This window comes from Geotrypetes seraphini, chromosome 11 (assembly GCF_902459505.1).
Source record: "Geotrypetes seraphini chromosome 11, aGeoSer1.1, whole genome shotgun sequence".
In the NCBI taxonomy this organism is placed as follows: domain Eukaryota; kingdom Metazoa; phylum Chordata; class Amphibia; order Gymnophiona; family Dermophiidae; genus Geotrypetes; species Geotrypetes seraphini.
Genome location: NC_047094.1, coordinates 93,649,525 through 93,663,220, shown reverse-complemented (window position 1 = coordinate 93,663,220; position 13,696 = coordinate 93,649,525). Strand labels below are relative to the sequence as shown.

At 42.7% G+C, this 13,696-nt stretch overlaps 1 protein-coding gene across 1 annotated transcript in view; it reads right to left on the bottom strand.

Annotated features, from left to right (window-relative positions):
- PSMA7 (proteasome 20S subunit alpha 7) overlaps positions 1 to 13,696 on the bottom strand; it is an 84,951-nt gene that overhangs the window by 58,584 nt on the left and 12,671 nt on the right. The window contains exon 2 of the mRNA XM_033963930.1: positions 2,799 to 2,925. Coding sequence (XP_033819821.1) covers positions 2,799 to 2,925 — 127 coding nt within the window. The remainder of the gene's footprint in view (positions 1 to 2,798; positions 2,926 to 13,696) is intronic.

Sequence of the window (13,696 nt, the reverse complement as noted above, 5' to 3'; positions counted from 1 at the left end):
TGGTGATGGAAGGTTCGAGTTTTGCAGCATGTGTTGCCAGGAGGCTATCATAAAGCTTTTTGCGGTGAGTACCCTTGAGTGGTGGGTATGTGAATGATGTCAGTGTTCTTCTTGTTCTGGTTGGAAGGTTACGGTTTAGGCGGTCATTTAAGTAGGTGGGTGCAGTACCGTTAATTACTTTGAAGAGTAGACAGTATAGTTTGAATTGAATTCTGGCTCGAATCGGTAGCCAGTGTGAGTCTAGGTAGGCATTGGTGATGTGGTCAAATTTTCCGAGTGAGTAAATTAGTCTAAGGGCTGTGTTCTGAACAGTTTGAAGTTTTTTGATCATGTTTGTAGGGCATGGTAGATAAAGGATATTGCAGTAGTCCACGAGACCTAGTACCAGGGATTGTACAATTATCCTGTAGTGTCCAGCCTCAATTGCATACATTCCAGTTTAGCAGGAACTTGTCCAACTTTGTCTTGAATCCCTGGAGGGTGTTTTCCCCTATAACAGACTCCGGAAGAGAGAATATTCCTCTACTGACCAAAATGTTGGAGTCCATTATATCCGCTCAGCTTTCATCATATATAGAGAGATTTCCCATTCTTTTATCTTGCCAACATGGAGTCAGACCTAATCTCAGTTGTCTACCACTCTCTGGGTGAAGAATAACTTCCTTACGTTTGTAAGGAATCTATCCTCTTTCAGCTTTAGGGAGTGCCCTCTCATTCTCCCAATCTTGGAGAGGGTGAACAATCTGTCTTTATCTACTAAGTCTATTCCCTTCAGTATCTTGAATGTTTTGATCATGTCCCCTTGCAATTTCCTCTTTTCAAGGGAGAAAAGGCGCAGTTTCTCCAATCTCTCACTGTACGGCAACTCCTCCAGCCCTTTAACCATTTTAATCGCTCTTCTCTGGACCCTTTCGAGTAGTACCATGTCCTTCTTCATGTACATCGACCAGTGCTAGACGCAGTACTCCAGGTGAGAGCGCACCATGGCCTGGTACAGCGGCATGATAACCTTCTCCGATCTGTTCATGATCCCCTTCTTTATCATTCCTAGTATTCTGTTCGCCATTTTCGCCGCCACCGCACATTTCACGGATGGCTTCATCGACTTGTCAATCAGAACTCCCAAGTCTCTTTCCTGGGAGGTCTCTCCAAGTATCGCCCTGGATATCCTGTATTCGTGCATGAGATTTTTGTTACCGACATGCATCACTTTACACTTATCCACGTTGAACCTCATTTGCCAAGTCGATGCCCATTTCTCGAGGTTGATTATGTCACGTTGCAGATCTTCGCAATCCCCCTGTGTCTTCACTACTCTGAATAACTTTGTATCATCCGCAAATTTAATAACCTCACTCGTTGTACTAATGTCCAGATCATTTATAAAGATGTTGAAGAGCACAGGTCCAAGCACCGAGCACTGTGGCACCCCACTGGTGACGCTCTTCCAGTCCGAGTATTGTCTATTTGCCCCCACTCTTTGTTTCCTATGCTCCAGCCAGTTTTTAATCCACGTATTTCACCCTCAATTCCATGGCTTGCAATTTTCCGAAGTAGTCATTCATGTGGAACCTTGTCAAACGCCTTCTGAAAATCCAGATATACAATGTCGACCATGTCGCCCTTGTCTATCTGCCTATTTACTCCCAACACCAGAGAATTATAAGAAATTAAATGATGGAAGAGTCTCTTATAACAGCAACCTTTTCATTAAAAAATTTCACTAAGTCATCCGCTAATGGGGAGGAAGGGCGTATTGACGAATCATTGTTGGTAGTTAATGAGCGCCAGATATTAAACAAAGTGCTACTTTGATTGTTGGATCTGATAATTTTATCACCGTAAAAATTTTCCCAGCTTTTTTTAATGTTGTATTATAAGACCTGATACTATCCCTCCATGACTGTCTGTCAGCAGGAGATCTTGTTTTTTGCCATTTACACTCCAGAGCTCAGCATTTCTGTTTCAGTTCTCTGTGATAAGGAAGGTACCACGGAGCCTTACGAGAGTAAGGAACAGTCTTAGTCAATAGAGGAGCCAGTGAACAATAGGTGGACTCAGACAGGTTTACCCAATTGACTTCTGAGGCATAGTGCCTGGGGGAGAAAGCAAACTGTTTGAGAAATTGGGACCAAAATTGTTCATTCGCGATTTTCTTCCAGAAGGTAATAAGTTTTGGAGTACAAGATTGAGCCCCAAGATGGAACATAAAAACAGGAAGACATGAGGCACCCAGAAAGTGATCAGACCATGGAACTTGTTCCCAACGAACATCCTCAACTAAAGTTTTATGATCGGTAAGATCAAGAAAGCTAATGATATCAAGAGAGTGCCATTTTTCATGAGTTGGAGCGGACTTAAGAGGAGGAAAACCCAGAGAGGTGAGAAAACTGCTGAATTCGATAACATCCTTGCCAGTCACGTTTTCAGGATATCTACAATGAATATGCATAAACTTGATTTGCATACACTCCTCCATTATATACACATTTCTTTCATGCATATTCATTGTGGATATCCTGAAAACCTGACTGGCAAGGTTGTACTTCAGTACCTAGTTGAGAAATACTGCTTTACACTATTTTCTAATATTCCAGGGTCACAAAGCAGTCATCTGAACCCTAAGCTAAACTGAGGTCTTTAAAGTTTAATATAAAAACCGGTGTTATTGTGTGGTATGTACAGTATAATGACTCTCTCTGCATAAAGTAGGGTTTATACTGCAAATTGCCATGCACCAATTTATACATCTGGCTGAATATGTCTTAAGGCCTCATTTTTCCATACATATTCCATACCTGCAAAAGCCATGCAAACATTTTCATCAAGGGCACAGATCTTGCGGACTGTTCTCTCATCCTGGAGCTTAGCTACTGATTTCTTTTCGACCCCAAGGACAACAATGTCTTTTCCTCGTACACCAACCTTAAAACAAATTCAAAAAACTCCTTTTAAAAAATACTCATAAAACTCATTCTTATAGATAGGGCTGGAAATTGGTAGCTATTCAAATGAGAAAATTCCTCATCCAACCCAACGTTGACCTTCAGTGTTTCTAAAGCAGTCTTTGAGAGCCACAATCTAGTCAGGTTTTCAGGATTTCCCCAATGAATATATAAAGAGATTATTTTGAATAGAACGGGGGCAGTGTACACAAATAGACTTCATGCACATTCATTAAGGCAGTGGTCTTTTGTTAATTTTTAAGTGAAGGCCATTAGGGCCCAAAAGGGCTGAAGGAGAGCAAATAAATATATTCCTACTTGTGGCCATGATGCCAATAACGCTTCTCGACATTCATTCTTACCAGAACATATGGGGCTCCTTTACAAAGCTGCGCTAGGGCCTTAACGCGCAGAATAGCCCGCGTTAAATTGCCATACGCGCTAGCCGCTACCGCCTCCTTTAAGCAGACGGTAGATTTCTGGCTAGCACACGCTACTCCGGTGCATGCGTTAAAACCATTAGCGCGGCTTTGTAAAAGGAGTCCTTGGTCTTGGTCACACAATGCAGAACACAGATGAACCTTATGCAAATACAAGACCTCAAACTAAAAGTACTGCCGTAATATATGCATATGAAACCCATAATGCCAGACACTGTATGGAGTACGCCACCACAGAAAGAGAGAGAAATACATTTTTTCCTGATTAGTGCAAAATATAGACAGTAGATGTACTGGTAAATTCTCAAAATTTATATATTTCAAATCACTGACTTGAAAAGAAAATCATTTTTTCTACCTTTGTTATCTAGTGATTTTATTTTTCTAATCATCTTTTCACAGTTTTTGGTTATACTTCCTTCTGTGTTTTTAACTCTGTTTCCAAGGCCTTCTTATCCATTTGCTGTTTTGGGTTGTTTTTTTTTCTCTCCTTCACTTTCTGCTCTACATCCATCTTTAATTAACTACAGTAAGGCAGGGTACTATAGCTCAAAAAATAAAGGAAGTGAGAAGGATTGTTCCGCCACTAATTTCTGACAAGTGGGATGATCAGTGACACTCAGAAAAGCACACAGACAATATAAAGCATAAACAATAACACTTTATTATACACATATAAGAATTAAATATAAAATATCATCACCTTGATCCCATATAACGACCATCTTCACCATTGGGAATCCGTGCAATAGATAGATGGGTGGACCAAAGGACTGTCCCTTTAGACGTCGTGGCTTCTCCCTACAGACATCATGGATTCTCCTGTCAGGGTCAGAATCCCGGTCTTATATAGGATGCACACTGCGGAGTTCATAGTAAAAGCATAAACAGCTGGTCCTGCTGTTACTATTAGTCCTGCTCCTTTGTTATCTGTTTTGACAACACCCAGGTCAAAAGAGGTCAAGATAGCAGATACTTGTCCTTTTGATGTTACTGGCCTCTTAGTAAGACAGCTGGTCCTGGTCTTTTGATATCTGTTTTGACAACACCCAGGTCAAAAGAGGTCAAGATCCTTTTGATGTTACTGGCCTCTTAGTAAGACAGCTGGTCCTGGTCTTTTGATATCTGTTTTGACAACACCCAGGTCAAAAGAGGTCAAGATAGCAGATACTTGTCACTGTCCCCTTCCTTGTGATGTAGTCTCCCATCTGTCTTTACTGATGATCATCAGGTTTTACTGTTCTTTGGAGGTCAGGAGTTCAGGTAAGCATACTTGAGGATACATATCAGTAATATTCTGAACATGTCAGTAATATGCGGTGGCATAACAAGGATATATGACTATAAATAAGGACTCACTCCTAGTATATCAGTTTGTTTTGAAAAACTCTTTCATTGATTAGTGATACTCCCATATACTCAGAGAAGTAGAGTGTTATCCCCCCCTGGCAGAGCTTACCGTCCAGTCATAGCATATGTTTTTTCACAAATTTCTAGAGCTGGTCTTTCTACTGATGGCATAAATGTTTTTTTAAATATATATTTCTTGATTATATTTGTTTTCTTGATTACCGTATTTTCACGCATATAATGCGCGCATTATACGCGTTTTTACCTACCGCGCATACCCCTCGTGCGTTATACAAAAATTTTTTTACATAGTTCCCACCCCGCCCGACGCCCGATTCACCCCCCCCAGCAGGACCGCTCGCACCCCCACCCCGAACGACCGCTCGCACGCGCTCCCACCCGCACCCGCATCCACGATCGGAGCAAGAGGGAGCCCAAGCCCTCTTGCCCGGCCGACTCCCCAACTCCCCGACAATATCGGGCCAGGAGGGAGCCCAAACCCTCCTGGCCAAGGCGACCCCCTACCCCCACCCCGCACTACATTACGGGCAGGAGGGATCCCAGGCCCTCCTGCCCTCGACGCAAACCCCCCTCCCTCCAACGACCGCCCCCCCCCAAGAACCTCCGACCGCCCCCCCAGCCGACCCACGACCCCCCTGGCCGACCCCCACGACACCCCCACCCCCCTTCCCCGTACCTTTGGTAGTTGGCCGGACAGACGGGAGCCAAACCCGCCTGTCCGGCAGGCAGCCAACGACGGAATGAGGCCGGATTGGCCCATCCGTCCCAAAGCTCCGCCTACTGGTGGGGCCTAAGGCGTGTGGACCAATCAGAATAGGCCCTGGAGCCTTAGGTCCCACCTGGGGGCGCGGCCTGAGGCACATGGGCCCAACCCAACCATGTGCCACGGAGAGTCGGGGAGGGCGAAAGGAGAGTCGGGGTGGCCAGAGGAGAGTCGGGGCGGGCGAAAGGACAGTCGGGCTGCATGCGCGGTATACCCGTGAGCGCGGTATACAAAAGTTTTTGTACATAAAATCGTGGTTTCTGCACACTATACTCGTGTGCGCGTTTTACACGGGTGCGCGTTATCTGCGTGAAAATACGGTATATATGATTATCAAATGAAAAAACCGCAATTCTAAGGTAATCTTTACTTAGCTTGAATGAAATACGGGTGTCTCAACGTGGCCCTGTTTCGGAATCTGTTTCAGGAGACCCGACATAGAAACTCAAAAAGCTCACTGACAGCAACACTGCCAACAGGAAGATTTGCTTAAAACTTTGCATATGATAAACATAAATTTTCATTCTGTAAAGACACAGTGACTTTTTTAACCGTATTGCGACACCAATATATGACAGATTCAAGCAAAACAGGAGGGGAAACTGAATTCATACATACCGCGTTTGATGATTGATCAGTACTTGAACACTGCGCCTTAAAAATAAATGACAAAAGACGCTGCCAAAAAAGACTGTTTTTAAAGGGGGTCACATGGGGAGGTGTTCAAACGTGCTGATGTCACTGTAGAGCCTTCCCCAAAATTATCCCACTCTAGATTGATTATATGTTGGTTTATGTGCTGATTTAATGTTATTAAAGAACCAGCATGCTGTTAAAGGCTCTTATTAAACAAAAATGAACATAAAGCTAAAACAACTCCTTTGATATAAAACGGCATGACTGTGATGACTTCTTGGAGTATTTAAAGAAATGCTACCCATTCTATATCATTGTCGAGTCTGGTAAGGTGAAGAGTTCTTAAAGCATGAATCCACCATTGCTCCTTTTGCCACAATACATAAGCTATATATATCTCCTAAACCAGTCTTGAAGATGAGAAATGAGGCGATTTGGAAACTCCAACAACAACTGTGAACCTCACTTATTAGGGTTCAATTGTACTGTGGCATATGAGCCATCAGTTCTATTTATATATAACTTCTATGGTTATTTTTCTTAAAATAAATAAAGACTCGAAAACAGCATATGTTTCATTTTTTTACTTATCATTGCATGAAGGGCCTCTAGCTTGCCCTGACAGGACCCTTTTCGCCTGTAAGGGCTTTTTCAAGGGTTCTTTAAAGGAGCTCTTTTTTCAGCATCCACAATTCTGGGGCTGGTTCTTTAACATTAAATCAGCAAATATAATCTAGAGTGGGATAATTCTGGGAAGGCTTTACAGTGACATCAGCACGTTTGAACACCTCCCCATGTGACCCCCTTTAAAATCTTTTGTCAGTTATTTTTAAGGCGCAATGTGCAAGTACTGATCAATCATCAAACGCGGTATGTACAAATTTAGTTTCCCCTCCTGTACTGCTTGAATCTGTCATATATTGGTGTCGCAATATGGTTAAAAGTCACCGTTTGAAGCACCTTTTTTATGTTTGTCATTCAAGCTAAGTAAAGATTACCTTAGAATTGTGTGTTTTTTTCTTTTGATAATCAAGAAAAATATATTTAAAAAAATCATTTATACCTTCAGTAGAAAGACCAGCTCTAGAGATTTGTGAAAAAACATATGCTATGACTGGATGGTGAGCCCTGCCAGGGAGGATAACACTTTGCATTAGAGCTCTATTTCTCTGAGCATATGGGAGTATCACTAATCAATGAAAGAGTTTTTCAAAACAAACTGATATACTAGGAGTGAGTCACTACATACATCTTTGGCATTAACTTTTAATATTCAATTTTCTTCCATTTTTCTGCTTCCTTCTCAATCTATCTACTTTCCATGTCTACCCCTTCCCTCCTCACCCACTGTGTTCAACTTCTCGCACCTCTCTCTCTCTCGCAACTTCTCCTTTCCCTCCTCCCCCACCACCTCTCTCTCCCCGTACCCCTTTACCTCCTCCTTAAAGGACCTAGTCTGCTAGGGATACAGGACCCAACACGGACCGCGTTTCGACAAAAAGTCTTCTTCAGGGGTCCCTGGGGGTCTTATAAAGGTGAGTACGTGGGAAACAATTGTGTGGTGAACCGAAAGTGAGACACTGCTTGCCTTTTTCCATTGCAAATGCAAGCAGTGTCTCACTTCCTGTTCACCACACAATTGTTTCCCATGTACTCACCTTTATAGGACCCCCTACGGACCCGTGAAGAAGACTTTTTGTCGAAACGCAGACCATGTTGGGTCCTGTATCCCTAGCAGACTAGGTCTTTAAGGCTCTTATGTGGATGATTTACTTTTATGTGGATGGAATTATTTTATGTGGATGATTTTAGTGTAGCTTTGGAACTTTGATACTTTCAAATAAAGTCCATTTTTTCTTCCACTCACCGGCCCCGGCAGCCGCACCTGGACCGAGCAGAGGAAAGGAAGCGTGGGAGCGCACTCCGCCCCTTTCCCCCGACGTTCCACCGCTGAGCCAGTTAAAAGGCTCAGCGGCAACGCACAGGACAAGATCTCTTTTAATTTAATTTAAATAGTTTTTCTTCCACTCACCGGCCCCGGCAGCTGCACCTGGACCGAGAAGAGGAAAGGAAGCGTGGGAGCGCACTCCGCCCCTTTCCCCCGACGTTCCACCGCTGAGCCAGTTAAAAGGCTCAGCGGCCAACGGCGCGCAACCGTTTGGCGCGCCATCGAAGGCGCACGTCAAAGCGTACGCCTTTGCGAAGCGACTAAGAAGCGACCTTAAAACCATCAACCACTGACTTTGGGAGATGTCCTAACACAGTCCAGCGACCTTGAGCCGCGAAGGAGCCCAGCTCCGCCTCCCAAAGCCAGAAAGGTCCAACTGCAAGACCTATCTTCCACACATCTCCCCTTGCCATCTCCCCTTGCCTGCACTCTGAGCCAGTACAAGCCCACATCCCCAATCACCTAAAATGAAGCTATCCCCGAAAACACACACTCATGCCACCCTACTGATAATCCTCCTCATCACCAGTTGGAAAGTAATAGCAAACAATTTACCCACCTTACCCGCAAGCTCCTATGCAACCAAAGTTTTATTTTATTTTTCTTTCCAGCTTATGATTTATCTTTAATCTTATCTATTGTTTTGCCTTTTGTCTTTGTTTTGTTCTATTTCTATCATTTAAATTTCTCCAGAATTCTACTGTTCAACGGCGCCCCCTTCTGCTTCTATTCCTTTCTCTCCTCTCTTCTACCTTCCAAAGTATTTAGATCAATGCTGTCTTGTTAAAATGTTTATTTTATTTTTATTTTTCCTCTAACTCTACTTTTCACTTCTCTATTACCCTCCAGGTACTTTAGTTAGATTGTGAGCCTTCGGGACAGTAAGGGAATTTTTCAAGTACCTTTCTTATTTCTAATCTTAATGTATATTTTCTGTAAACCGCTTAGAACCTAACGGATGTAGCGGTATATAAGAAATAAATTACATTACATTACATTACATTACAATATCCAGAATCTCAACAGGAGATCCCTCACAACAGGAAACTCGAGCCACCATTCAAGCACTCAACACCCTATCACCCTAACATGGAGTAGAAGACCTACACATCCCAAAACCAAATCTCAACATCTTCCCAAAACTCTCATCTACCCTGAACGGTACACATTCAGCAAACAGACATCGCTTCCCTTACCTGTGCATACGCAAACATCAGAGCCTTAGGACCCAAAACTGACCATATAAAAAACTGGATAATAACCGAAAACCTAGACTGCCTCTTCCTCACAGAAACCTGGTTAACCTCAGACACAGACCCTAGAATAACTGAGGTATGCCCTCAGGGATACAAAATATCAGTGACCTGCAGAGAGAAAAAAAGAGGAGGAGGACTAGCAATAATAATTAAGGACTCCCTTACTCTCAACCTTCTAGAAAAAACATCCACCCCGCAAATGGACCTCCTCGCCTGCCATCTCACAAGCACTACTCTAAAAAACTCACTAAACTGCATGCTCTGCTATATAACGCCAGGCAACTGCACACAGTGAGACCGGAATTTGAAAACTTCATTTACCAAAACTCCTTAACTGCGGAATACAACCTTTTCCTAGGAGACCTAAATCTTCACCTAGAAGACCCAACTTCCACACCAGCAAAAAACTGTCTATCCTTCCTCAATGCCCTGTCCTTCCAAATCCTAAACCCACAAACCACACATGAAAAAGGTCATCAACTGGACATTGCTGCATTCATGACGCACCAGCCAGCCACCCCAGCAATTCAAACTCCCAAAGGAACCTGGTCCCCATCTCTTTGGTCAGACCACTACACATACAACTTCAAAATCAACTGGAACAAGACCAAAACCACACCTCAATCTAAAAAAATAACTTACACCTCACGCAAATATATCGAGCCAACCACCTTCTGGACAAAAGTAGATGAATCAATCCAAGACCAAGACCCAAAAAACTTCATCTCCCACTGGAAACATATGTCCACCAACATCCTTGATGAACTAGCCACACTACAAACCAAAACCAGAACCAGCAGGAGATCAGACCCATGGTTTGGCAATGAACTGCTCCAACTCAAAAGACAGTGTAGAAGATTAGAAAGAAAATGGAGAAAAACAAACCTAGACCAAACAAAAATTGCTTGGAAAAACATCAACAAACAATACAAACTACTACTAAAAGACAAGAGGAAAACTCATTACACAAATCTTATAGGCACAGAAACCCAAGACCCCAAAAAACTATTCCAAATCTTAAAAGATCTGACAGACACCAAATCCTACACAACCACAAACAATACCCCACCCCCCTCAGCTACCCTCCTAGCAGATCACTTCATGAACAAAATTACCAATGCCAAAGCCACCCTCAATTCAACCCCATCCCACCCAAACGTAATCACAATTCACCCCACAGAAAAAGATTCAACCGCAGCAGACAGAACCTGATCTCAATTCCCCATCATACAATGGCCCGAATTCAATAACCTCTACAAAAAATACAGCCACGCCTCCTGTGACTACAACCACTGCCCTTCTTATCTCCTTACTACCTCCAATATAAAATTCCGAACTCTACTTCTACAATGGATTCAATCCACGCTCACGGATGGCATTTTCCCCACTGTACTCAGCGAAATCATCATCACCCCAATCCAAAAAGATCCAAAAGGACCACCAGACCAACCTTCCAACTTCAGACCTATTGCCTCAATACCACTATATGTCAAACTTACAGAAGGCCTAGTAGCCAAACTACTCACTAACTATCTGGATGACCATAACCTACTCCACCCCACGCAATCGGGCTTCAGAACCAATTTCAGCACAGAAACTCTCCTAGGCTCCCTTATGGACACAATCAGACAATACCTCAGTACAGGGAAAAAAATGCTCCTTATACAATTGGACCTGACTAGTTGATCACAATATCCTTCTGCAAATCTTGGACGCAATAGGCATAGGTTTGAAGGCTTCCTAAAATCCAGAACCTACAGCGTAAAATCAAACAACGAAAAATCAGAACCTTGGTCAAACCCCTGCGGAGTTCCACAGGGCTCCCCACTATCCCCCACCCTCTTCAACCTATACACTGCTTCTCTCGGATCACATCTGAACAATCTAGGAATAACCACCTATAGCTACGCGGATGACATTACCATCCTCATATCATATGATCAGCCTAAACCCACCATGTCAAACATCCTACACCGAACACTAAATACAGTTATGATCTGGATGAAAGATTACAAACTTAAACTCAACCCGGACAAAACTAAATTCATCCTCTTCGAAAATGACAAAATCCAAACCTTAGCCAATTTAGAACTCAACTCAATCACCTATCCCATCCAAACCACCATAAAACTACTAGGAATGACCATAGACAGATGCTGTACCATGCAACCGCAAATATACAAAACAATCCAGAAATCCTTCGCAATCATGAGAAATCTGAGACAAGTCCGGAAATTCTTTGAAAGAAATCAATTCCAGCTTATAGTACAATCCCTAATACTAGGACTGCTAGACTACTGCAACATCCTTTTCCTCCCATGCCCTGCTACCATGATCAAACAACTTCAAACAATCCAAAATACAGCCTTGAGACTCATCTAGTCATTGAGAAAATATGACCACATCACAGAAGCTTACATCAACTCACATTGGCTACCAATCCAAGAAAGAATACAATTCAAATTCTACTGCCTGCTATTTAAATCCCTAAACGGAGACAGTCCTTCTTACCTAAACAACCGCCTCAAACAAACATCCACACTAAGACATAGAAAAGTGCATTCCCCATTCATACCTCCTCTGATCAAAGAAGTAAAAAGATCAAAACTTCATGACGGCCTCCTAGCCACTCAAGCCGCAAAACTGGATACCCGGATCTCCAACCTGCTGATGACCACATCAGACTACAAGACATTCAGAAAAGAAATAAAAACTATACTTTTTAAGAAATTCCTAAATCAGCCCTAACTTCACATACTATTAACAACGCCAAAATAGGCAAAATATCTACCCTCACTACACCAACAATAACAACTACGCTACCAATGTAACCTCCATCTACACACTTCTTGTAAACTGTATTAATCCTTGCCTTGAAAATGTCTATTTACCACTCTAATTTATCATCAGTTCCTCCATTGTAACCCCCGTTTATAAATCTTTTGTAAGCCACCTTGAACCGCAAGGTAATGGCGGAATAGAAATCCCTAATGTAATGTAATGTAACATCGTCACCCAACAGAGTTTTTTTGGTTTTCTCTGGATTTTCTTCTTTGTGGATATTTTGGGGTCAATTATTTTTTTGATGATCTGATTCAACAATCTGCATCTTATTACACTTTTAGAAAATCAGTTAAGACCTATTTGTTCAAAAAATTTGTTCTTGATTGATGACTATGTTATAGCTCCATACTGTATTTTTCCATCATTGAAATATTGTATTGCCTTTCTGATTGCTTTGTATTATCACTGGAATGTCCAGTCCTTCTTATTCTGTGAACCGCCTGGAACATTTTGGGTGTTGGCAGTTATTATTATTATTATTCTTCCCCCTCCTGTGATTTGGCATCACTGTCCTCCCACAGATGTCTAACATCTTCCTTTTCCTTCCCACAGATGTCTAACATCTTCTTACCCTTCCTTTCCTCTCCATCTCCACAGTTCAGCATCGTGGTACAACCCTCTCCCTCCCCCTGGCAGAATCCTGCAATTTTGTACCCAGTGCTACTATTACTACTACTAATCACTTATAGAGCACTGAAAGGCATATGCAGTGCTGTACATTTTGACATTTATAGACGGTCCCTTCTCGGAAGAGCTTACAATCTAACTTGGAAAGACATGACATATCGTGGAGACAGAAAGCTGTAGCTTCCGGTGTAGCTGTAGCTGTAGCTTCCGGTGTTGCCAAAGGCATTGTGTTTATTTCACTCACGTTGCCCGTGGCCCGAAGAGTGCAGTGAGGGAAACAAAAAAAAGGAAAAAAGTGCCAGATCTTGACGATGGAGGAGGGGATGATATTCTGCAAAGGCTCCATGGGCCACCCAAGATTCTCAGAGGGTCACCTTTAGCTCAAGTACCTTGCCAATGAAGACCATTGCATTAGGGAAATCCTGAAAACTCGATTGGGTTGCGGTCCTTGAGGACAGAGGTTGCCCACCTCCGTTTTAAATATGTTGTTTTTATCTTTTTATAAAGGCCAGACTAGGGGCCAGCTAGATGGGTCACTAGCAATTCTGACCTGGAGTCTCCTTGTCAGGTTAGCTGCATTCACAGTCATTGCTAGAGAAGAAGGAATTTCTAGCATCACACAAATCAGGTTTTAGACGGAGCTATTGAAGAAGACCCCTTGCCTTACAGAAGTTTAAAAAAAAATAATAATAATAATTTGAGGAGGGGCTCCCGAGTCTTCATTTACATCTGACACCAAAATCCCAGGATTTGCCAGTTCAAATTGAGCCGGGATGTAGTGATGTGCAATAAAGCACAGTTACTTACCGTAACAGGTGTTATGCAGGGACAGCAGGCAGATATTCTCACACAAGGGTGACGTCACC